This window comes from Podarcis muralis, chromosome 5, assembly GCF_964188315.1.
Source record: "Podarcis muralis chromosome 5, rPodMur119.hap1.1, whole genome shotgun sequence".
Taxonomy (NCBI): domain Eukaryota; kingdom Metazoa; phylum Chordata; class Lepidosauria; order Squamata; family Lacertidae; genus Podarcis; species Podarcis muralis.
In genome coordinates, this window is record NC_135659.1 from 32,589,002 (window position 1) to 32,615,825 (window position 26,824).

General features: G+C 42.0%; 1 protein-coding gene across 6 annotated transcripts in view; it reads left to right on the forward strand.

Moving 5' to 3' along the window:
- Positions 1-26,824, forward strand: part of DDAH1 (dimethylarginine dimethylaminohydrolase 1) — a 122,092-nt gene that overhangs the window by 73,789 nt on the left and 21,479 nt on the right. For all 6 annotated transcript variants that reach the window (XM_028732898.2, XM_028732896.2, XM_028732899.2 and 3 more), the window contains 3 exons: positions 21,895-21,994; positions 23,345-23,418; positions 25,407-25,526. In XM_028732898.2, coding sequence (XP_028588731.2) covers positions 21,904-21,994; positions 23,345-23,418; positions 25,407-25,526 — 285 coding nt within the window. In that variant the 5' untranslated portion in view covers positions 21,895-21,903. The remainder of the gene's footprint in view (positions 1-21,894; positions 21,995-23,344; positions 23,419-25,406; positions 25,527-26,824) is intronic.

The following is a 26,824-nucleotide window of genomic DNA, read 5'->3' on the forward strand; positions in this document are numbered from 1 at the left end:
GTCAAAGGACAGCTGCAGGAAAGAGAATTTGGACAGGGGGTGATAAGTAGCACATGCCAGGAGCTTGGAGATAAAGCGTAGAAGGGAAAGTGCTCAATAGCTGGAGTGGAATGATGAGTTTTTTCTTTTTTTGTTTAGAACAGAGGAAACAGTGATGTGCTTGAATATCCACGTGTCTTCCATCTAATATTTACTTGGTTGGTTCCCTTTATTTTTGTACTTGAATATTTATACCTATGGTGCATCCTTTTGGATGCTGTGTGTGTGTGTGTGTGTGTGTGTGTGTGTGTGTGTGTGTAGAATTAGGTACCTGTCTCCACAAAGCCCAGCTGATCTTTTTCTGCACACCTAATTCTACATACACACACTCATCACATTTGACAAGGTACGTGTTTGTTTTTTTATCACGTGCTGTGAATGCCTGAATACAAAAAGGGAGAATGAAGAACAGCTCATTGATATACAACCTGATTCTGAAGCAATGTTTCTTCTGCCCTTCTCTCAGAGAAGGCCAACGTAATTATAATTACTTAACAAACTGTGAGCATTCTCAGGCCGTCATACATGGTGAAAGTGAGATTTTCTACATAAAGTTTTTTTGTTCGTTAGTCTTTGTGAGCAGAGCTGTTGAAATTGGAAACAAAATAGCTGTGTGGCTTTGTATGTTGAACCCATTAAACTAACAAGCCCCACTGGTGGAAACTTGCACAAGGACTAGTCACTAGAGCAACAAGGTTTCCACCCTATCCTCCCCATGCCCCCCCAAAATTGGCTCAGAGTGGGAGACCCCCCACTACAGCAGGAAGGAGAAGAAGAGACATTCTTCCATCTGGCAAGCTGAAATTCTTGCATTGATGGAGTGATTGTCATAGTGCTACACTACAATGAATCCTATCCATTGTTTAATAATAATAATAATAATAATAATAATAATGAAGTAAAATGTGCAGGAAAGAGCAGCTATAGCATGGAAAAGAGAACATCGGATTTCACCTTATTCTAACATTTACTCTTCTAGTGCATAATAAGCAACATCCAGCTTTCAGTAAACGTATCAACTGAAAACCATATTCAGACCTTCTGCAATGTAATTTGGACCTAAGTGCACTGGTCCAATGCCATTCTAGATTGATAGAGCTATGCTGCCTATATATATAATCCTAGCCAAGTCTACCCAGGAGTAAGTCCTGTGGAATTCAGTGGGGTTTATTCTCAGATAATGTGTTGTCTTTGAGTTTCTTCTCATCCAGTCTGGTGCAATGAAGGTAGTACAACTGACCATGTAGCTTACAAAATAACGGTTAGTTTGATGCTACAAGTCCACTTGTTCTCAGCTCCTGTAATTACTGTGTAGGAGGTTAATCTATGATTAAATCAATAATTGATTGAGTATACCAATAATTTGATTTGAAGATTGCAGACTTAACATGACAACATATACCTTATCTAGTTTGGTTTTGTAACAAAGATTTTAGGCAAGAGGTTTTATTTTATTTTTTAAAGGTAGTATGTGATTGATGACATCCTGAATTTTGGGCTGTGCTCCTTTTAAAAATGTGACTGAGAGGTAACTGCTTATTGTGTTAAAAATTGCATTTTGAGCACCTTGTAAAAAAGAAGAAAAAGTAGCAAGAATATGGTTAACATGATACAGTCTATTAGCCATTTCACCCTTCTAAGTTAGCCTGTATTTATTCACCCATGAAATATGAACATTTGGCAAGGCGTTTTGACAATGTACTGTATGAATAGCGCAATCAAGGTTACTAACCTTGGGGCGCTCAAGGTTATCTGCTTAAGAAAATGTGTCATCAGATATCAGGCCTATTTTGTGGTTGAATCTCTGGTATGAAGTGAAAGACTGGCATTCAGGAGAAAGGGAAAATTCAGCAAAAATGGAGCTGCCTGAGCCAGAAGCTTTTTAAAAAGGTAATTAAGTAATGAGTTTCTGTCATGTTTGTGGAGGAAAGAAAATAATTTGTACAAGTAACCATGTTAATTATGCTTTCTGGCATAATGTTAAATATTTTATTAGATGTCCAAGGGTTTCTTCATAAAACATTGATCTAACAAAAGCTATGGGACATTTGACTGTGGCAAAGCTTTGCATAACCATTCTCTACAAAAAAAGGGAGCTAGATAAGTGAAAGCTTGGGGGGGGTGGAGCAACAGAAGACCCTGATTGGGGGGCGGGGGAGGAAACAAAACAAACATATCCCTACTCATTTCGCCTGAGACCTGAAATGGAAAAACTAAGAACGGGGATATGATTTTAAATAAAACATTATTATGCCTTCCAGAGTGATGTATGAAATATGTTTAAAGGAGTCTGTTATAATGTTTGCAGCTAATTCTCATTGCTATCTGCAAATCTGTTGTATTCAAGTAGGGTTGCCATACATCTGGAATTTCCTGGACATAGTCGGAAACTGTGTCCGGGCGGAAATCGCTGAATGTCCAGGAAAATCCCATGCCGGAAGTGTAGATTTAGGCGAAGGGCAGATCTTTAGCTCAAAAACTTTTGTGTACGGAGTTTCACATTTTGAAACATGGCAACCCTAATTCAAGATTCAAAGGTCGTTTTGTTAATGATCGCTACTGCATTACTAAACAAGTAATGCTTTGGGACTTTGTGCTGGAAAATCACATCCAAATGTTCCAGACTACAGAACGCCAGGTTGCTGAAGTTGCAGTTTGAAGCAGAAGAGTAGAATGGGGGCAGGGGGGGGAGGAAGAGGGACCTCTTAGCTCTTTCCTCATGTATGGGAAAAAGAATAAATAAGCTACATATACGCAATGCGTGCATAGAATACTCTTCGCTCTGTAATTGTGCAAGCTCTATTGATGTGACCCTGGCGGCCCCAAGCCCATACCTCTTAACAGTCCCGATTTGAGTGGGACATTCCAGAATTGCAGAAGCCATCCTGGCTTCTGATTGGATCCTGGAATGTCCCCCTGTTTGGGTGTTGTGTGGTCTGGTATGAGTCAGGTGGCTCGTGCCAGAGCACCCAATCAAAAGCTGCAATTTTTTGCCTCGCATGAATCAGCTGGCTGAGGACCAAATAACGAATGCCCCAATTTTTATCACAGTGGGGTTTGGGAAGGTATTCAAGACATGACAAAGGGCACCGACTTGTAGGAACGCTTTCAGGGCCCAATGTCTTGGACTGTGGACCAGGCCAAACCCTAGTAGGCAAGTTGCTAGAACTTTCAGAACCAGAAACACATGAAATCAAAGCCTACATGGTCACTCAATCCCTCTCACTTCAGTTGCGAGTTAATTCACTTACAATAACCAGCATGGAAAAGACTGCAAAGCTTTAGGTAAGGATGGGCGCCTGCTCTTCAAGGTATCCCAGAGAGGGGAGTGAAGCCTGGGGCTGGCAGTGTGGCAGATGACTCCCTTTGGTGGACATGTAAATATTGTTATTGTTGTTGTTTAGTCGTTTAGTCATGTCCAACTCTTCGTGACCCCATGGACCAGAGCACACCAGGCACTCCTGTCTTCCACTGCCTCCCGCAGTTTGGTCAAACTCATGCTGGTAGCTTTGAGAACACTGTCCAACCATCTCGTCCTCTATCGTCCCTTTCTCCTTGTGCCCTCCATCTTTCCCAACATCAGGGTCTTTTCCAGGGAGTCTTCTCTTCTCATGAGGTGGCCAAAGTATTGGAGCCTCAGCTTCACAATCTTAAATATAACTCCCTACAAATGATGCTTTGCAGAGCAGTTGCTATCCTTGAGGATGTGTGCTTCCTCCAGTTCCCATCCTCTGATACAGATTTTCTCCCTTCCCTTGCCAGAAATAGCTGGTATAGCATCGCTAGTTCTTGAAGAGTGAAATTATGGTGCCTGGGCAGGTGGCAGCACCTAGCCAGGTGTTAATCCAACAGTGAAACGGTTCTCATCACAATATGCATTCTATGGTCAACGAATTAAGTACTTAGAAAACACCCAATGTGCATTTCTTTTCCTGATCCCAGACAGAAATGCTCACTCACACCCTTTCATGCATGCACATGTCCTCAAAACATTGAGGTCACAAAAGGACCCAGAATCACATCATGTCCACAGCAGAAGATAGGAGGGAAGTTATCTGCATTGCTGATGCTCCCATTACATAAAGAATGCTGAATGTGTGCTGGCTGTGATTCATTTTGAAGGGTTTTCAGCACACAAAACCATCTTTGATGGTTTGGCTTCCTTGCCAAATGCATATATATGCAGAAAACGCTTTTACTTGCTGGCAAAGATCTTATACAGAGAGCATCACGCCTGTTTGTAAAAACGCATAGGGACCAGGGCATCTGTAGCTGGAGTTGCTAATGTATGGTTCAGATACCTTAGATTCCAATTCAGCAAAAGTTAGTTATGACTTAAGACCCACTGAAAGCAATGGAACCTAAGATAGTCATGAATAACTTGTTCCAATAGCGTGTAGTAATAACTAACTTTAACTGAGGTCTAAGAAATCTTGCTTTGAGAGCTCATGGTGTATCTTCATTCAGGATAACAGTTATGTAACATTTGCCATGTTTTTGCACTCCGAGTGACACATCTCCCTGGTCTTTAATGATAAACAGAAATCATAAATTTAATAACACAGTAGCCTTTAATAACATTGTAAACCAGTAAGGCTAAAAGAGCAGAAGAAAGCAAATTCTAATATCCTAAAAATTAAGCTATTTAATTTTCCACTGAAACTGAGTTTTGGCCTGGACAAATAAGGAGCAGAACGAAAGTGCCAAAATACCACAAGAGTGTCTGCTGTTGTCTGGCCTAACCAGAAGCAGGAAATTCTTGCAAGATCCTGTCTCCTGAGATTGTCAGCCAGCTCTGAGGCTTGCCTGTTGCTAGTTATTAGAGAGCAAGGAATGTAGCTGAATGCAGCATCTCTGAAGATGTAAAAAGCAGTGGGTCGCTGGACATCTTTTTTGCATTTTTAAGGAAATGGCCTCTAGGTTTTTGCTTTCCCCTATAGCATGTGGCACAGCTTGCTTGTTCTGAGCCATCTGGCTTTGTTTTATTAAAACGTCTACTGTTTATCCTGCAGCCACTTCACTTGTTCCTTCCTCTCCTGTTTGTAGGACATTTTAATCTGGATGTGATGTGTTATATGTTAAATGTTAGACAACAATGGGGATTGAAATGCTACTTGTGTCTCAGACCGCCAAATGTCCCTGCTTTCCAGTGACAGTCCCTGATTTACAGAAGCTGTCTTGGTTTCTGATTTTATCCTAGAATGTCCTGCTTTTCCTTAGGATGTCCCTATTTTCATCAGGGAAATGTTGGAGGGTATGAAGTTATCCGACCCTTGAGCCATCTGATGTCAGCCCTGTATGGGGAAGGTTTTTTTTAATGTTTAATTATGTGTTTTTATATATGTTGGAAGCCGCCCAGAGCAGCTGGGGAAACCCAGTCAGATGGGCATGGTAGAATTAATTAATATTAATAATAATAATAATTGAATATGACACCCCTATTTTCATCAGAGAAATGTTGGAGGGTATGGTGTCTTGAGAAGGATTAGATTAGCAGAATTAATTTTTGTTTTGTATGAAAACTGCAGCTGTGACACAATTGTCCAGTGGGATTTCATTTTATTTTTGAGCATTTTCACAGGAGAAATTATACAAAACTACATCACAGAAGCTGGATATATGGGAAAGGAGAAACCACAGGGAAAATGGGCATTGGACAAAGCACCTTTATGCTCATGGTTTGGTGTGCCACACTCTTCATCAGTGATGCACATGGAGTGTTAGCTTAGACTGGGGGCAGGTTGATACCTCTTGAGTTATTATGTTATGCAGTTTATCAGAAGGCTATGGCAAACCATTTTTATTTTTTTAAATCTGTCTCCCAGACTGTCTCTGCTAAAGGAATATTGCTCAGAATCCTTCATTTAATAACCACTTCCTGCAGCACCAAAGCCCATACTGTGTAGGAATTTCCAGAATGACACCTGTAGGCACTCTTCCCCTGGTTGCCCACAGAGGCTCTGATCCTTCCCTCAGTGGCTCCTTGGTCATGAGGTGGGTGTGGGGGTTACCTTCCCCCACCCTTGAAATTTCATTGAAAAGTACACAGCAGTGAAGGACAAATTTGGAAGTAATACCCTTTCCTACTTCAACTTCAAGCTATATGTGTTTTCATCTATAGCCCATGGCAAAGTGTCGTGTGTGTGCTTTCTCTATTTCTCCCTCACTGTGGGAAGGGGACTGATCTGGGGGCAGAAAATAGAAGTGACCAGATAACTTCTCCAAGGTAGTCCTAAAAACAGGTTTGTGGATGTCAGGAATATATTTGGCTTGGAGAGAGCCCTACTCAAGTGACTAGAAACTTGTGATCTTAAACATTTATGTTGATTGCCATTGACATTGCAACATTCCTAAAACCATTATGTTGTGATGTTGTGCTGTTTTGCTGATTGACAGTGCTGTCAGTCTCGTCCTAAAGCTGGGCTGAATAACTGACAGTTGAAACATTCCTTTAGCAATATTATAATGATCTCCGTTTATCTTGATAGTTTGTTTGTAGTAAAAGGTGGAGCTTGGATGCTTAGGATTTCTTTTCTACTTTTTTTTTCTCCACTGCTTCTTTTGTTCTAATAAAATTAAGTAGGAAGATGCCAAGGAATGGTAGATGTAACGTTGTTGTAATATTTTTCTCTAGTGCTGATGCCGTATGACAGCTTTTAATTATAGCCAGCTACTTATTGGTATAGTGACCAAGCAGTAAAATACAGTGGGAAGTTAGTTTTCTGTAAGTACTATTGAATTGATGAAGCAAGTTAGTTACAATTAACAGAAATCTATAATTGATTCCAACAGGTGCTGTCACATTTTGAATTAGGGTATATCCAAGCCCTGTCAAAGGCCTTATCAATAAGAAACAACAGGGAAGTGCCTGATTGCGCTTGTAGCAAGGAAGCCTCTGATTGGTTGGCCTGGTCTGGTGCTGTAGAATGTTCATGAACATTCTAAGTGCTTAGCAAAATATCTGCGAGGGAACAGAAATTTCTGCTATACCTAAGGTCTATGTATGGTTTTACTCACAGTAAAACCATACATAGACTTTAGGTGTAGCAGAAATTTCATTTGGCTGTCTGAGAGCTTGAAATAGATGCTGAAAAATAGGGGAGCTATGGGGCAGGTTGCCCGGTGAGGCAAGGAGGCAGAAGCAAGGGTTCACAGTAAACAACAGATTGAGAAACAGAAGGCGAAGGGGGGCTCTGATAAATGGGTGGAGAAGGCAAATGGTAAAAAGGAAGGTGGGACTGGATTTCACATCTTGAATTAAATAAATCAGCCAGTTCTTTGGCTGTGGTATTAAAGAACTCTTAGAAGAAATTCATGTGGTGGAACTAAACATGAAGTCTGTAAGCTCCCTTTCAGTGTCCTTGCCCGTTCAGATTATAAAACAGCTCTGGAGATCTCATGTTGCATATTTTATTTTAATTGAAACATTTCAACATCTGTATACAAACAGTCGTGGTTTTATACTTTAAGTTCAATTAGGTTTATTGAACTAAAAGTTACTATAAGAGAAAATGTTCTGTGCTTTGTAAATCTCAGCTTCCATGAAGAATGTTAGTTCCAGATGTTAAACTGTTGTTTTTTCAGAAGCCTTGTTAAGTTGCCAGAACGTTTTGATTTTTTGAATGATTTTCCAAACCCCAGCTGATTATCACAACATGTAGGAATCCAAATTCGGAGTTTGGCTATGAAGTCATCTCAGCAGCTGCAAGAAATATGTGTGAAGAGACAGGTTCACAGAATTATCCTCCGATGCCCTTAAAAGGTTTAAGAAAAAGGTAAATGGTTCTGCTCTGCATAGCACACTGCTCCTGGTATTTCATCAACATTTAAATCTACCACTTTTGCAGCACATAATAAGTTTCATTAATTGTCAAACCTGTTTATGGTGTGTGCTGTATCCCAAACTTGTAATGCTTAGGACCCCACCCTGAAATTAACAGTTCATGCTTTGAAATTAATGGATTACATTGGGGTACTGTTTTAAGTATGGCTTGTTGATATTGCAAGATGATCTATGAAAGACTGAGTAAAGGTAAAGAACCCCTGACCGTTAAGTCCAGTCGTGGACGACTCTGGGGTTGCGGCACTTATATTGCTCTATAGGCTGAGGGAGCCGGCGTTTGTCTGCAGACATCTTCTGGGTCATGTGGCCAGCATGACTAAGCCGCTTCTGGCGAACCAGAGCAGCACACGGAAACACCATTTACCTTCCTGCCAGAGTGGTACCTATTTATCTACTTGCACTTGCTGTGCTTTTGAACTTCTAGGTTGGCAGGAGCAGGGACCGAGCAACGGGAGCTCACCCCGTCGCGGGGATTCAAACTGCTGACCTTCTGATCGGCAAGCCCTAGGCTCTGTGGTTTAGACCACAGCACCACCCACGTCCCATTATGAAAGACTGAACTTTGGCTGAAAACAATGGTCTGGTTTGGATGTAATGTCGTTGCCTATGAGAAACCTGGTTTGTGAAGCCAGGAACAAGCATCAGACTTGTGTTCTCCCTCTCTCCTCCCCTCTCACGTGACACATTGGTACAGAGATCCTGCTTTGTTTTAAAGCCAGAGTTCCCCACTACACCCCAAATGGATGTTATGTTACTTAACTAATCAGGGTATTAATCCAGGATACTGATCAGGATATTAATCCAAGAAGCAAAAGTCACATCAGAAGAAAAGATGGAAGGAGGAGGCAACCAATTAAAGCTTAAATTAAAGAGCTAGTGAGCAAGGCGCAACTTCAAACGTGTCTTGCTGAGCCACACAGGCAGATACTACAAATGCATTATATTATTTGGCACCAATGGTATCTGTATAAGCAAGATTCACTCTGAATTGAACACGTAGTCTTCTTCAAAAGGCTTCCAGTGGCATACTCAATTTCATTATCTTCCACAATGCAACCATTATTTGTTTTGTGGGGTGGGTGTATCCAAACCAGACCATTGTTCTGAGCCAAAGTTCTTGTTTGTATTCATTGAGAGAGAACACAATATATCTTGTATGTATCAAATAACATTTTAAAAAACCTATGGTTTTGACCCCATCATTACTACAGGCCACTCTCCATTCTGCTGAGCCCATTTTTCCTCTGATGGGTTTTCTTTAGATATACAACATACCACATCCCTAAAGCATTGAACAGGAAACAGTTGTGTAAATTATCTGCATTTATGTAGATTAGAATAAAAGTTAGCAGCTTGCCCAATAAAATCCTGGCTGATTTGCACTCGGATCATCCAGATCTACTGGTGGCCATGCAAACTTCTTTCTTTAAAGGGATATAGTTAAGATTAAGTTGCTGTGATATTTGTAAAAGGAATAACATCTGGAAGAGAGCTAGATGTGAAAGTAAGATCATTTAAGGCTAGCCTGCATTTTCCAATGAAGTCACTCATGCCTGTGAAGGCAAAATTTACTGCTTTGTGGAATGCGGGTTATTTCCCCCCCCCCCCAATGCAAATATCAACAAGGGATCCCAGTCAAGATATGAAGCAGCATCTCTGAGTGATTATCTGTGCTCTTGATGCATCATCTCATTAGGTAGCTATTCCCCATACCCCCTCAATATTTTTTTTAATGATTAGAATTTCCAAGGTTGGCGGTTCAAATCTGCGTGATGAGGGGAGATCCCTTTGCTCTGTCCCATCTCCTGCCAACCTAGCGGTTCAGAAGCACACCAGTGCAAGTAGTTAAATAGGTATTGCCACGCTGGGAAGGTAAGCAGAGTTTCCGTGCGTTCTGGCTTCTGTTGTGCCAGAAGTGGTTTAGTCATGCTGGCCACAGGACCTGGAAAGCTGTCTACATTTTGAGTCATTGCGCATTGACTTCCAGTTGCAGTTGCCATTCATGGAGACGCTTCTGGAAATGCGACACTACTGGCAAAATGAAGATGAGTCAGCCTTTTTTTGCATTCTGCTGTGATAACAGCTTTAATGAGTGTTCATAATGGCATCACAAAATAAATAAATAATGCAAGCCCCTGTTTCCTATGAATTCTGCATCTGGCATCAGCATTCGAATGACTATTTCATTCCATGTTACATGGCAGTCCTGTCTATCTCATGACTACAGTGCCTGTCATATAAACAGGTCCTTAAGGTTGTCTCCATTGCAATCTCTCGACTCACTTTGAGAACCCTTATTTTATTCTAGTCCCCGGTTTGCATAGAGTAGTTTTGAAGCATTTTCAACCAGAAGTACAGTTGTTCTAATTAAGAGGAACAGAGAGCACTACTTTGTCAAAAAAGCAATATTTAGAAGAGTTACCTGGGTGTAAGTCCTATGTGGCATTGAGAAGAGAGACGTAGGATTAGAAGGCATTTGTTTTTTCTCCAGGCGTCAACCGAGTTGGAGGAATGTACGCAGCTTAGCTTTCCTCTGATATAATAGTTTCGAAGAGATCAGGGTACATTCTGCCGTAGTGTCTAGCAATATGAGTTTATTCAGGCTGTTTGGCAGACAACCCTGTGCTAAAAACTGTGAATCATCCATTGTTGGCTGAATCCACTCTAGTGACTAGTTGCTAAGAGATTTATCAAATGTTCACAAAAGCTTAAGACTGTGTTTGCTCCAAGGAAGGATAGATGTATAAAAACCGAAAGATGTCACCTATTTTCTAAACAAACAACTCCCTTTCTGTTGTTATAAGCTGAACTGTTGGGGAAAGCAAAGTCGCTAATTAAATAGGCAAACAGGGATATTTCTTGCTACATGGGTTCACAATTTGCTAGGGAGGAGAAAAATTAACACAACCATTTTTTAAAAAGCTACACGTAAGCCACCTGAAGCTGCCCTAGGCCACACACGTATTGGAAAACGTCACCGTGAATCAGATTGTCTAGACACACAGCCAGAAGTATTTATTTCACTTGTGACATCACTTCCCACTCACAGGAGCTTCTGTAGCAGTTCCAATGTAGAGTGTGTCTCACCGGGACTTTCTCTTAAAAGCTATATGAAATTGTTGCTATGTTGATCAGATTCCCCCCCCCCCACTACTTTTTTTTTTACAGCCGAGTATATCATAGTAGGAAAGAATGAAACTTCTTTATAGAGCCCTATAGCCCCTTGAAATGAATACAGTCTCCCTAACAAAGGAAAAACAGTTTCTTTTCTCCGTTAGTCCTTTTTGTTTGTTTGGCTTTGGTCAGAGAATGCCAACCCCTCCCGTCATCCAGCGTGACTGGTTTTGTTTCCTTCCATTTTTCATGGGTGGTTGTGAACAACTTGTGTTGGTCTACTTTTTACCCTACCCAATACAGTACAACCATGTTCCTGTGTTCTGAAAGGCGTGTCCTGGTCTATCATTAACCAGGGAGGTCGTCTACATAGTAACAGAAGCAGATTTAGACTACAGTCTTAAAACACAGAAAGGAAAATGCAACATTGAAACCAGTATAATTTTGTTCTGAATAAGCAAGGACTGTGCTTGCATCTGTCTAAGTTGCCAACAGAATAGTTTTCTGTCTTCAATGCTGGGGGTGGGGGGGAACACACCACAACCCACATCTTTACGCAGAGGTCTAGGTTTACTTTATACAACACACACTATTTTCTTTAATAAATGTTTTAGGAAAATACACAGCTTTGGGGTTATTGATGTGTTTAGAAGGGAAAGTACTATAGGGAAAAGTACTATAGCCCACCCTTAGGCTTCCTGCCATGTCTCCTTCCTTCCTTTTGTTAAGTTTCTGGCAGCCTCCCTACACGTGTTTATTTAAATTTTTGAAAAAGGTAAAGGACCCCTGACAGTTAAGTCCAGTTGCGAACTACTCTGGGGTTGCGGTGCTCATCTCACTTTATAGGCTGAGGGAGCCAGTGTTTGTCCGCTTCCGCAGACAGTTTTTCTGGGTCATGTGGCCAGCATGACTAAGCCGCTTCTGGCGAAACCAGAGCAGCGCACGGAAATGCCGTTTACCTTCCCCCCGGAGCGGTACCTATTTATCTACTTGCACTTTGATGTGCTTTCGAACTGCTAGGTTGGCAGGAGCCAGGACCGAGCAACAGGAGCTCATCCCGTCGTGGGGATTTGAACCGCCAACTTTCTGATCGGCAAGCCCTAGGCTCAGTGGTTTAGACCACAGCACCACCCGTGTCCCAGATTAAGTTCGAATAGCTTATTGCTAATTTAAATAATCTTGGCTTCCAGTGATAAAAAGCAAAAGGTTCACTGGAATCTCAGTGAAAAGGTATCACCCATTATTCTCTAATAGCAGGTGGTATGAAGGTGTATAGATACAGATATTCTTTCCAGTTCTTCTGCTCCCTTGCAAACCACTGGGATACAAAGATGGTAAGTATCTCATGTACATATCTGTTGTTCTTGTCTTGCCTTTCATGCTCTTTGAATAGCATGAGTCAGGGTATAGCTTAAATTGAGAGTACTAAATCACTATCCAAGTGTCCTTATCAATCTCTACTATGTACTTGTTTGGAGCCGCTCTTTGCTTTAGTGCACACAGTAGTGGAGGTGAACCATGCCAGTCATTTGTTTGTGCTGTAAAGATTCTGCTGTAGTTAGGTAGTTCTCTTGTTTCCTTTGCATTGTTTTTATTGTCAGAACTAGTCAGCGTGCCTGGGGGGGAAAGCCTCTTTCCTGTAAGGGGAATAATCATTGCAGGATATCACCAGTTGTCTATTCATAAAACATATCCCACTTAGATCCCCCCAAAAAGAAACTCAAAGTGGCAACAATAAAATATAGAGGCTTCCCTTCATTTACACACATTCAAGTCATGCATCACTGCGCATACGTGCAGTGCCAAAAACCCAGAAGTGGTGGAAGAAACCTGGAAAGCTTCAACAAAGTCCCATGGCACCTCCAGCTTATAAGGAGACTCTCCTTAGAGCCCAAAGGGGGAGTCCTCTTCCCACTCCTGGAAGGTTCTTCTCGCAAGCCAGAGGGGCTGTGGTGTGCTCCTTGTTTATGTGTGCAGGGGGCCAGAACATAACCTCTGCATAAATGGGGAGCCACCTGTACATACAATGTAATCAAATCAACAAACCACCACCAGAAAATACCAACATCAGAAAAACAGTACCTCCCCCAAACAAAGTGAAGGCACAGAGAAAGCAAAACAGCCTTAACATACTCATAATGAGGAGATAATGTGGTTTTTCCTCAGCTAAATGCCTTCTTAACTAGGTTTTGGTAAATATTTAAAGCCGTGTAGTGCTGGGGGGGTTTGCTCAATCTCCGCTAAAAGGGGTGGTTGTCACCACCAACCAGGTCTTACTCCTTGTTGGTCCCTGCTGAGCCTCACGTGGCTGAGGAATCTGGACCAAGGTTGCAGATAATGAATGGAACATGCAGGAAAGAACACATAGAAGACAGGACCATTCTGTTCCTTTCCTTTCTGATGTGCCATGTCTTGAAATCTAGACTATGAGCAGAGCCTGCTTTCGTATTCAACTGCCCCTAATGATTTTAGACACTTTATAAATGAACGATAACAACACCTTGTGGCTCTACCTTGGGCTTTCCATCGGTGGTTGTTTGCTGTGGATTATCCATTGGGCTTGCATAAGGGTGCTGTAAGAGCTTGGAACTTAGAAAGAAGATGATAGAAAATGTCCACAGGCCTGGCCAGCCCATGCAGGTAAGAGTCTGCAGCCTGATGGGATGGCAGAGTGAAAACCATTCCCAGAACCTTCTGCCCTGGTGGTCTCACCAACCCACACTTAGAAGTGTTCGGCATGTCAGAGAGAAGGTTTCCGAAAGGATGAATGAAATGGTTTTTGGAGCCATTGGTTGCTTTGTTTTCAGTCACTTCTTATGTGAATGCTGCAAATATTAAACACTAGGTTTTCTCAAGGATGGAGAATTCCAGCACTTCTTTCATTGTAAAAATGCCCCTTGTAATAACCACATGTTTAGTTTGTTGCACATCTTGAATGAATTTACTAGTTTTCCATGATGCTATTGTTTTCCGTTTTGTGTGATTTCATAAATTGCAACATTTCCATTCCTATTCAACACCATGGTATAGCAATGGGCGTTGTAAAGGACTGAGAAAGGAAAGTTTAAAAAGTGTGTGTGTTTAAAAAACAACAACATGTACCTATTTTTCTACTTGCACTGTGTGCTTTCGAACTGCTAGGTTGGCAGAAGCTGGGACAGAGCAACAGGAGCTCACCCCGTCGCGGGGATTCAAATTGCCAACCCAAAGCATATGGACTGTGGCAGACCAACTGAAGCCTTTTGGAGACTAATGTATTCAGAAGAAGAAGTTAGGAACATTTCAGAAAGTTTAGAGCTGGGATGGAGAGCTTGAGGTCTCCCAGAGGTTGTTAGTCTCCCAAGTCCCATCAGCCCCAGCCAGCAAAGCCAATGGCCAGGCATGATGGGCACTGTAGTCCAACAACAATTGGGTGGCCAAAGGTTCTCAGACTCTGGTTTAGGACAAAAATGTTTTAGGAAACATGGAATCTAGATGGAAATTTGAAGAGGCCCCAGAATAAGACTTACAGCATTTAGTCTTGCTCTAATACTGTTGGTATTCTTGCAGGCATACATACGCACAAGTACATATAAGCTGCCTTTTCTCCCGCGATATTAAATGAGCATTGCCATTACATTTCCAACTTTTCATACTGTATATGAAGCAAGAAGAATCACATAATTCTCGCAGTTATATTATTATTTAATTCTCCTCCTTTCTCCCTTTGTATTTTAATTAATTTGATAGTAAGGCTTCAGGCAAAGCCTTTTATATTTTATTTAAACTATTTTTGTAGAGTACCTCGTTCATTTTAGGTGCTTTTTAAAAAACAAAAACCACGATAATTAAAAGGAGGGACTCGGCAGTAATCTACACCTAAAGGATATTCTGGGCCCTTTAAAACAGAGCAGCTTGTGATCTCTGGAATGGAGCAAGCGTTCTGAATACCTTGCGTCAAGCCTTGAACAAATAGCACAGAAACAGCAGTACTGTACAAAGTGAAATCTGACATCTCAGTGTTAGGGGAAAGGAATGCTCCTGTATGGCTTGATTGTTATCTACATCTTCAAGTGGGTTTATTAGCAATTTAATGGAATATTGGTTATTCAAGGGCAATAGTAGCTCCAGCTGAAATGTCCATTATACTCTCTTTTTCCCATGCACTTTGGAATGAGTAGAATGTGACAGCTGAGCTTTCAGCAAGCTTCATGAATTTTAAATACTTTTCATTGCAAAAAAAAAAAAAAAGGAGGGGGAAATGGGGCACATGGCGTGTGGTCAATGGTGGACTTGGAACTAGCAGTCAGTCTGGGTATTATGGGATATTGGGTGTCTCAAAGATAATGAATGCTTCGCTTATGCAGGTGCATTCTTGGCCTACCATGCAGGTCCCAGCAGAATAGACTGTGCCTCTCTCAGTCCAGCATCTAACAATTGACCATTTTGTAATTGTGAGCAGAAAAGTATTTAGAATGTTGCTTTCTCAGCATACTTGTCTAAGATTTACATTTTCTGTCATCGTCTCTATCCAACCAAATATTTGCTGGTATTTTGCAGCCGGCTAATTATCGGCAAAAGTTTTCCATGCCTCCGCAACTTATTCCCGTATTTCATCATGTACATTTTGACCAGAATTCTCCCTCCCTTAACCCTCCTTCGCCGTTAGGCCTCAGACTTTTTAATAATAATTTTTCACCCTTGTTCTAAATAATATGCACGTATAAAGCTGTAATCTATTAATGTAATATTCACACAGGCTAAAAATAGCACACACGTATACCTAAGTGACGATGTTGTTTAAAGAGCCCTTCACATGCCTGTTTTATAGCTCTTGCATTAAGCGCTTTTCAAATTAAAGGACCAGTCAAAAACTGTAGCATGTGGGGGTGGGGGCTGCTGATAGTGAAACTGATGTGGGCAGCAGAACTGTGAATCCTTATGACTTTATGCTTAGGATTGGTTGAAGGAGAGAGATATGCCAATTAAACCAAGCAGAACACCTGAATGTTATGTGTACACAAACATGCTTTGTTCATGGAAGCAACCCAGCCAGATGGGCGGGGTATAAATAAGATGATGATGATGATGATGATGATGATGATGATGATGAAGAAGAAGAAGAAGAAGCAAACAGTTGAACACTCACATAGGAAAATTTAGAGTTTCACTTACAAACGAGAAAGAAATTAAGATTTGGATGCATGCTGCAAGCTCATGTTTAGAGCTTGAAAACATAACTCACAGAGTTGCTTGGACATCTGTTTGACCCGGAGCAGTAAGGAATGGGCATCCCTGTGGAAAGCAGTGATGGGGCCTCAAAACCTAATATTAGTTAGAGCCTTCACGATTTCCAGTACTGCGGGCTTGTTTGTTTCACTAATAATATCAGGTATTTCTTTAGAACCCACGTAGGTGGCGCTGTGGTCTAAACCACTGAGCTTCTTGTGCTTGCTGACCAGAAGGTTGGGGGTTCGAATCCCTGCAACGGGGCGAGCTCTCATTGCTCTGTCCTTGCTCCTGCCAACCTAGCAATCGGGACGCAGGTGGCGCTGTGGGTAAAAGCCTCAGCGCCCAGGGCTTGCCGATCGAAAGGTTGGCGGTTCGAATCCCCGTGGCGGGGTGCGCTCCTGTTTCTTGGTCCCAGCGCCTGCCAACCTAGCAATTTGAAATCACCCCTGGGTGCAAGTAGATAAATAGGGACCGCTTACTGGCGGGAAGGTAAACGGCGTTTCTGTGTGCTGCGCTGGCTCGCCAGATGCAGCTTTGTCACGCTGGCCACGTGACCCGGAAGTGTCTCCGGACAGCGCTGGCCCCCGGCCTCTTGAGTGAGATGGGCGCACAACCCCAGAGTCTGTCAAGACTGGCCCGTACGGGCAGGGGTACCTTTACCTTTTATTTCTTTAGAGGTGGTGCTAATAGGCTTGTTCAGCATTGCCATTTGTTCTCAAAGAACAGGGTTTAGGGGACAAAGATGTATTTTTACATACTTTCCTGTAGTCTATAGAACCAAGTTATGAACAAGGGATTCATTTTGTGCTTTAGCTTTTCTGACTTTGTGTCTACACGTGCTGGCTATTTGTTTGAATTCTTGGTTGACCACAAACTTGACATGAGCCAACAGTGTGACGCGGCAGCTAAAAAAGCCAATGCAATTCTGGGCCTCATCAATAGGAGTATAGCATCTAGATCAAGGGAAGTAATAGTGCCGCTGTATTCTGCTCTGGTCAGACCTCACCTGGAGTACTGTGTCCAGTTCTGGGCACCACAGTTCAAGAAGGACACTGACAAACTGGAACGTGTCCAGAGGAGGGCAACCAAAATGGTCAAAGGCCTGGAAATGATGCCTTATGAGGAACGGCTAAGGGAGCTGGGCATGTTTAGCCTGGAGAAGAGGAGGTTAAGGGGTGATATGATAGCCATGTTCAAATATATAAAAGGATGTCACATAGAGGAGGGAGAAAGGCTGTTTTCTGCTGCTCCAGAGAAGCGGACACGGAGCAATGGATCCAAACTACAAGAAAGAAGATTCCACCTAAACATTAGGAAGAACTTCCTGACAGTAAGAGCTGTTCGACAGTGGAATTTGCTGCCAAGGAGTGTGGTGGAGTCTCCTTCTTTGGAGGTCTTTAAGCAGAGGCTTGACAACCATATGTCAGGAGTGCTCTGATGGTGTTTCCTGCTTGGCAGGGGGTTGGACTCGATGGCCCTTGTGGTCTCTTCCAACTCTATGATTCTATGATTCTATGATTCACAGTGGGAGAAATTCAGCTCCCACCGAATGACATTTAAGCTCCTGTGTTGGGTTAAGAATACTTCTTTGCTGGTATGCAACAGAGCCATGGCTTTTTTTTGACATAGATCAGGTATAGGCAAACTCAGCCCTCCATATGTTTTGGGACTACAACTCCCTAGCTAACAGGACCAGTGGCCAGGGATGATGGGAGTTGTAGTCCCAAAACATACGGAGGGCCGAGTTTGCCTATGCCTGACACAGATCCAGGCATTTGTTCAATGTTTTCAGCTTCAAGCCATTTTTATAAAATGTTGTACGCTGTTTGCACCGGGCAGCTAAGAAAATAAAGGGTTCGTCTCCCTGTTTCTTTTCCCTCCCTCCATTCTGCTCATCAATCTGTCATTTCTGTTCTCATTTTGAAAACATTTGTTTTGTTGCCAGAGTTGAGATAACCAAGTGCCAATAAATAACTTTTTAAGAAATGGCTTTCATTTAAAGCACATTGGCACAACTGTGGAAGGGATAGATATTTTGCATATAGCAGCTGAGGCAGTTGATGAACTGCTTCTATGCAAAGACTAATGAGTTCCATTTTAAAGTGGAGGGGCCAAGGAAATAGGATTCTTATAAATGCCATCAAACACATTTAATATCCTTTTTCTTCAAACGTAGCTCAGCTGGCTTAAGCCCAGAGTCTCTCGACCAGATTTATTATGGATTAGATGCATTCCATCTCACAACAGGAATGTGCTTATTTGAGGTGGGGGAATCACAGCACAGAGCAATAAAGGCTTAAGCATTCAGCCACTTGATATATTAATGGGTAGCAGTTATTATAAAAGCCTTCTGTTGTGTGCTCTTAAACTTAAAATTGACTCTACATGCATCTTTCTTTTTAAAAGGGCATTTGTACAAATATAGGCCATTTTCTCTTCCTCTGTAAGCAAACATACAACTTGCTTTCTAGGGCGAGCTTAAAAACACAGCTGTGAACTTCCAACATAATAAAATTTAGCGGACATCAGAACACCAGTGGAGAGCACCTGATGTTCGGAGCTTCTGATATTATAAGCCCATTCCCCACTGCACTGACCACAAAATTCCTCGAGCAGTTTAGCAACCCTTTTTACAATAAAAAATAATAATAAAATAAATAAGAGGGTTGGACTTCCCTTCCGACTCTACAGTTCTATGATTATATGCTTCTAAGGAAGGATAAATGGACTCAAGGTCTTCAATATTGGATCTGGGCACAGGGAGACCTAAGTTAAGTTCAGGCTCAGTTAAAGGGCTCAGGTTCAATGCCTTCTCGGTCATACTCTGTTCTGGCTGTGACACTGCTGGAATCTGAGGTCATGAAGGTTTTCCCGTTGAAATCTTCTCCCACCCCCCAGAGCTGCTAATAGTCCACTGCAGGCAGTTGGGGGGGGGGAGAAGTATAATAGGGTTACATTATGCCCATTAGCAACTGGGGGTGATCATTTTGAGAGGAAAGAAGTGATGCAGGGAGGAAATAATTAACCTTCATATCTATCTACCTACTATCTATCTATCTATCTATCAATCTATCTATCAGTCTATCATCTATCTATCTATATCTGGTCACAGTTATTCAGTGTTGCACCTAGCTTTCACCCAGAGAGAGAGAGAGAGATTTTACAGTTTGAAACAGTTCATAATATTATTAATGGGCATCGAACTAATATGATCAACTCAGGTCATGGCTTCAGGGTTTCTTTAAATGAATTCACTGTTTTGTACCACTGCACTCATGTTTTTTTTACGAGTGAAATAATTTTTTAAGTCTGGTTCATATTGATTCAATATTTAAGCTTTGACACTTGCAGGCAAATAGATTTTTTCAGAAATTATGACCTAGCTTATGAGTTCTCTCACTACTTAGATTCATCTGTCTCATCTCTTCTGTACCAGGAGGTTAAACGAATCTCCACTTAATCTCAGCCAATTCACTTGGTATTGCTATGCCATCACAGGCAGCGGAGACATTTGCTTTCTTTGTTGCCGGCATAAGCCTCGGTACTCCTAAGAACCTGCCTTTTGCTTTACTTCCACCTGCCTTATCATATTGATGTGACCTCTTCCCATGGCAGCGAGTTCTGTATACTGAGTGTTATCCAGAAAAATCAATGGAACCTTACAACCAGTTCTCATGTTACCTTTGTGACTTGTTTTGTCTTTGCACATGAGGGCAGCTCGTATGGCAGTGAACTAGTAACTTGAATTTTGCAACGGCAGCAAGATCCATGATTCAGAATGGTCAGTGAAATTGCTAGACTTATGGGGTCTAAAAGTATTTTTGTTGGCATCCGTCGGGAGACAAATGAAAGAGCATGCCTTTAGGGGTGAAGTCAAACCGTTGGAGAGTTGCAGTGCTTGCTGTGGCTGTAGAGAGCAATACGGAAGAGACCTGTTTTATTGCAGGTGGGGCAGTTAGTTGTGGCATCCAGTTTTGCTGCCATAGGTGCACCATGTTGTATGTTAACTCTGTGCTCCTCCCAACGGACTTTCCTTCTCTGGTCACCACTGTGGATAAACAACCTGTCTGTCTGCCCCCAGGCACTGAGATCATCTGCAAGGGATTCCCATATGGCGGGGTTAATGTTCCCAGCCTGCATGTCACTTTTGCAGACATGTTTGTAACACAGAGTTGTACTGCCAACACCTGAACTACTTGCTACAAACAAGCAAGGAGTGTTTTGTTAGCTGTGCGCAATCACGCCACCTTTTGCATAGGAAATGCCCAGGGCACACCAAATTAGATATTTAATGTCTATCAAGGAATAAGTGCAGAAATCATAGCAGAGAATTGCAAGTTTGTCAAGGAGTGGGCAACTCAGAATACCCAAGTTGTTAATTTACTATGGTGGTCTATTTGCGTGTCAAGACCCCGCAACCACCCCCCGTTGAAGAATAAACACATAGGACACAAATATTAGGTTAATGTTATTGGGCAAATTTTGGCCACAACTTTATTGATTACAGAATGTGAGCGGTATTGGCTTAGGCATTGAATGAACTGGACTATATCTGACTCCTGCGTTGTGCAGGGAGTCTGGTATGGGTAAACCACCGGAAGGGGGAGCCCCGTCGATGCAGACTAACTCAAGCTCCCCCAGGGGTTCCTGATGGGGTCGTGGCATGGCCCTAGCCCAGCCCCAGACTTCGGACAAGATCCACACACCCCGGATTCCTTTAACAGAATACCCTTAAGCTTGGAGGAGCATATGATGGCCACAACTCACCTCCCCCATCATAAGGTCAAACAATGCCTAACCGCAAAACCTTACAAAGTTGTGACGATTGCTACGAGGTAGGCGAAAACCAAATGGCCCCATGCCAATTTTGCCAAGTGGAAAAATTCCTACCAGGCCCCTCAACGGCCACTCCCCCACCAGCCAGAAGATTAGCTGGCTGCTCATTGACATGGCCGAGATCCCCCGGGCAATGCGGGACTTTGTCCCCCGCCCCGGAGGTGAGTGGGTGGCCACACAGTCCACCACAACTCCTCCCCACAATGAAGTGGAGCGGACTTCCTGCCCGCCCCCCATGCATTAGCACAATTGACAACTTTTAATTGTAAGATTAAAGATGGCTTCTGGGCACATAATTTTTCTAGTTCAGCAGTGGTGCTGTAGTTAAGATGCTTGCAGTGCTTTTATGTGGATGCCCAGAAGACTTTACAACAGATTTTCAGAAACTTACATTCAGTCTTGCAGGGCATGCATGACTAATGTCAAAGTGTTGCCTTTGAAATGCATTTTGGGGACTCTTCCAGTATCACAAAGAAAATGAGATACTCACAAGTCCAAGCTGTGCAATAAATCTTGAAATATTTTATTTGGTTAACCTCTCCCAACTGATTGATTTTGGGGGGTGGCAGAGGTGGGGCTTGTCTTTCATTTGAATCTACCTTCACAAAAATAAGTAGACTTTCCTAATAACACCAATCATCATTGTGATTATGCCAGATTGAAAGTTGGTTCTCTAAACTTGGCTAAAAAGGCATATCACCTTTAAATAAATTTCCGGACATCTCTTTTTGGTTTGATTTGTGGATGTTCCAGTACAGCAGATACAAAGCCGAACAATATGCATGGTTAAAAACTGTGCCTAGGGCTGCAGCCTTTAAATGAAATTCTAAAATGTGTCCTTTTCCAAACAGGTTGAAGTAATGAAGAAGGCGCTTGAAAGCCTTAACCTGAATATTGTAGAGATGACAGATGAACATGCAACCTTAGATGGAGGAGATGTTTTATTTACAGGTACAGTAAAATAAAATACGAAACTTTGCCACTTAATGTTTTGACTGCACAAACAGCTTGATGGTAAGGTACTGATTAAAAAAAACCCATTTCCCGTTTCTCCTTACATTTTCATTAGTTAATTTGCTTGTCCAACAGTAACATGAGACTTTGAACACAGGAAATCATTTCCTAATGCAATAAATTTCCTGACATCAGAATAAAAAGTGAATTAGGAGAAGTAAACTAAGTTTGTTGTTGTTGTTTATTTCATTTCTATCCCACCCTTCCTCCCAAAGGGGCCTGAGATGGCAAAGCAGCAAGACAACACAATTACAAACAAAATAAGAGCATTAATAATATCTAAAAACAATTTTAAAGTGCTATCAACAGGAGTTGCTCATATCACACAGGTACCCTGAGTTTTTGTGTGTGTTTATCAGTCTGCTTTATTTCATAGGTTGCTTGGAAAAAATAATGTTAGTACAGTCGTACCTTGAAAGCCTTGCGAGATGAACGTTTTGGCTCCCAAACTCCACAAACCTGGAAGTGATTGTTCCCATTTGCGAACATTCTTTGGAACCCAAACGTCCATTGCGACTTCCGATTGGTTGCAGCAGCGTCCTGTAGCCAATCGGAAGCCGTGCCTTGGTTCCCAAACGTTTTGGAAGCTGAACGGACTTCTGGAATGGATTCCATTCGACTTCCGAGGTACGACTGTATTAAGATTGCATCAAAGGTCAATTATCCAGGCCCCGCTGCTCCTTCTCATTGCCGTTGCTGCTTGTTCACCTGCCCTTTTGGAGTTAGTGAGCAGTGAGATGGTGAACAAGAAGAAATGGAAACCTCCAGAAACCTTGCTCTCTCTCAGTTGCTGCCACTGGGAGATTATGCTGATTGGGCACAGAGGGAGAGTCAAGTGAATGGGCAGCAAAAGTGATGGGAAAAATTTGGCTTCACTCTGAGATGAGTAGCTCATTGAGATGATTGTGCCCACACAACCTAGGTGTAGCACAGATTACTGTGCTGATCTCAAAAGGACAGGAGACCAGGCAAGAACAATAGTACTATTCAAAGGGTCCAGTGTCTGTTTCTATGTATGTATAAGCCTTCTGGTTTTTTGGAGTATTATTCTTTTCTCTATCTGAAGGAAGTGATGGTGTTATACTTGTAAGTTACTATTTCTAAAAAAATTATAACTGTAATTAAACTTGATGTTGCGAGATTGTGTGTGTGTATGTTTTCAAAGGACATTTCTTTGTTCAGTTTACGTATTCAAATGATGTTAACTTCAACAAGATTGGACAAAAACAGTAGATTATCTTATTGCATATGAACTCAATCATGCCTATTAATATTTTCTTTTCTCAGGCAGGGAGTTTTTCGTTGGCCTTTCAAAGCGGACCAATCGACGTGGTGCAGAAATTCTGGCAGACACCTTTAAGGTTAGCAGAGTTGCAGATTCACCTTCAGATGGGGGATCCAATGCGTGGTAAAGTTTAGCACACTGTGTAAAAGGAAGGAGCCAAGATATATGCCAGTACTAAGGCATCTTCTGTGTTAATTCAAGGCATTAACACAGTGCAAGGACTAAAAACAAATGAGAGAGATTACTACAGCTCTGTGCTATAATAACACATTTATTTTTTGTCAGTCAGTTTCAATTGGGGGGGGCGCTGTGAGGCTGGAAAATGGATTGTTCATCTTTTCTTACTTCATTTTTACACTATAAATAAAATTCTGCTGAGGCACACAGTGTCAATGTAGGAAAGAGGACAGAGTGCTTATCTTAAATTGCTGAGACCTGGGTTCAAAGGTCCACCGCACCATGAATCTCACTGGGTTCTGGTGAGTCATGATGACAAGGTGGTTCCATGAGAACTTGGAGAAAACGTGAGAAAAAATATATAACTGAAAAACATGTCTTATGCTTCAATCATATGCACAAGGTACTGGGAGTGCGGGACTTAAGTCCAAATAAACATGCATAAGATTTGCAGGTTACATCTCATCTTTCATTTTGATTTAAAAAGTGGTCGGCATTCCTGAAAAGTTGATGTTTCAATGTTTCTTCTTTGACTGAACATCCTTAAAGTATGGATGGAAAATGTTTTGAAGATACATACAAGGAATAAAGAGAATTTTGTTCAATCTGCATTTTTAAGCAGACTGACCTAATTTGCACATCCCAGACTAATACACTAATTAGAACATTATTATACTTCTGATTTCCTCATTGCTCTGAATTTTGCAATCCAGAAACATTCCAAAGTTGTTTTTTTTAATTGACTATTTTAGAAATGCTTATTTTAGATAAGTATTTTGTATAATATACAGTACACTTATTTTGTGGTAATTTACATATTTAAATACTCATGAGTATTGGAATACAAATTCTTGCATGGGTGGTGGTGAAAGTTGTAAATTGCAGATAAATGTGGAAATGGGATGGGAGGAGGCTTAGGACTAAACACATGGAAAAATTAACATGGACTGGGAATAAACTGATCCATCCTATCCCTACACATGAAACAGTTCTATTAGTGGTGCTAAGCAGATCCGACGCAGAGCAGGGCTGGAGATACCTGCAACCCCCATGATGTCATTAGATTAACCTCCATCCGCTCTAGCTAGTATTACCAATGATCATGGATGATTGGAGCAGCTAATAATAATAATAATAATAATAATAATAATAATAATAATAATAATAATAATAATTTATTATTTATAACCCACCCATCTGACTGGGTTTCCCCAGCCACTCTGGGTGGCTTCCAACAGAACCCCAAAATACAATAACCTGTTAAACATTAAAAGCTTCCCTAAACAGGGCTGCCTTCAGATGTCTTCTAAAAGTCCGATAGTTGTTTATTTCTTTGACATCTGAAGGGAGGGTGCCACTATCTAGCCTAGATGGGAGACTTCCAAGGAGCCATGCATCAGATGTTCAAGCTTTTTGGAGGGAGAATGGAGTAAAGTATAATAAATCAATAAATTCTGAAATCATAATTGAAATATTATTTTGAACATTATTTCCCATCCAAACCACATTGCAAGAATGTCAATCCGCTGGCTTCAGCTTGTTACTAGGAAACTGTTGTGTCCTTTTTATGCTCTTAGCCACTCACCATTTCTTTTTTTAGAGGCTCTTGAAGTCAAACTGTTGATTTTATGGAGGCTTCTTTTGCATGTTAATGAAGCATTTTTTTATCTACTTGTTTCCTGAAACAATGATGGCACTGAAGTCCACGGAACGACCCAAAACTCTCCGTAGAAAATTGCTGTGGTTCTACGAGTTGACTCTACATATGTCTTCAAGACACACAAATTCATTAATGCACGGGGATGGGGGGTGCAATTTATAATTGTGTTAGTTTACGAGATTACCAATCTAATGCATTTCCTTTGCAAATGCCTAATTTCTGTACAGGATTATGCCGTTTCTACAGTCCCTGTTTCTGACTCCTTGCATCTGAAGAGTTTCTGCAGTATGGCTGGGCCAAACCTCATTGCTATTGGTTCAAGTGAAGCTGCACAGAAAGCCCTCAAGGTAAAGCATGCTAAAAATAACCTGTGCTTAAAAAACATTGCTTTTAAACTCAGTGTTTCCTTATAGACTCCGTGTAGGAGCGAATCCGGCCTATGCAAGCTGCAAGCATCAACAGCCTCAGCAACTTCAAAATGAAGAACCGTTCCAGCTGTGATATTAAATACATCTTTGTTATTCACTTAAAAAAAAAGTGCCAGTAACGTCAGCTTGAGGGGTTGATAGTTTTGGGGATCACAGCAGATGTGCAGGGGGAAATTAACACTTTCCTCTCCTGCTGTGGTGCTGCAGAGAACGCCCCCCCCCCCCAGCTATCATTTACTTGGAATAAAATAAGCAGAATGTATGTTGAGAAATGGGGGTAACGGGAAACTGTGGGGAGCTGAATTAAATGGAGTATCCTAAACTAGGCATTGCCTGCTAACTGGAACACTGTACTGTACTGCACTGCTCTGCACTTCTGCACTGCAGCATTTTATTATTACAGGTCCCACTTGTGTTAGAGATGTAGCAGAAACCAAAAGTGAAGTAAGCAGTGTTTTAAGAAGGAAATAGCAGTTATGCATGCTTATTGTTTCGTCACGCTGGCCACATGACCCAGAAGTGTCTTCGGACGGCGCCGGCTCACGGCCTCTAGAGCGAGATGTGCACGCAACCCTAGAGTTGGACACGACTGGCCCGTACGGGCAGGGGGGTACCTTTACCTTCTTTATGCTTATGGTTAGTGGGATGCGGGTGGCGGTGTGGGTTAAACCACAGAGCCTAGGACTTGCCAATCAGAAGGTCGGCAGTTCGAATCCCCGCGACAGGGTGAGCTCCCATTGTTCGGTCCCAGCTTCTGCTAACCTAGCAGTTCAAAAGCACGTCAAAGTGCAAGTAGATAAATAGATACCGCTCCAGCGGGAAGGTAAATGCGTTTCCGTGCGCTGCTCTGGTTCACCAGAAGCTGCTTAGTCATGCTGGCCACATGACTCGGAAGCTGTACGCCGGCTCCCTCAGCCAATAAAGCAAGATGAGCGCCGCAACCCCAGAGTCGGCCACGACTGGACCTAATGGTCAGGGGTCCCTTTACCTTTATGATTATTGTTCCATACTCCCCTGCTCATCGTTCTTCCCAGTCACTGCATAAGTTGCAGGCCGCCATTGTGTTCAGTTATAATATCTGAACCCAGGTCAAAATGTACATGCTAAAGTAGTCCTCAGGTTTGGGGGTGGGGGAAGGGTTCTGCTATGATTTTTGAGAGCAAGCAAGTAGGAATGTTGGCATTCTTGTCAGAAATCTTCGGATCCTTGCTATTATT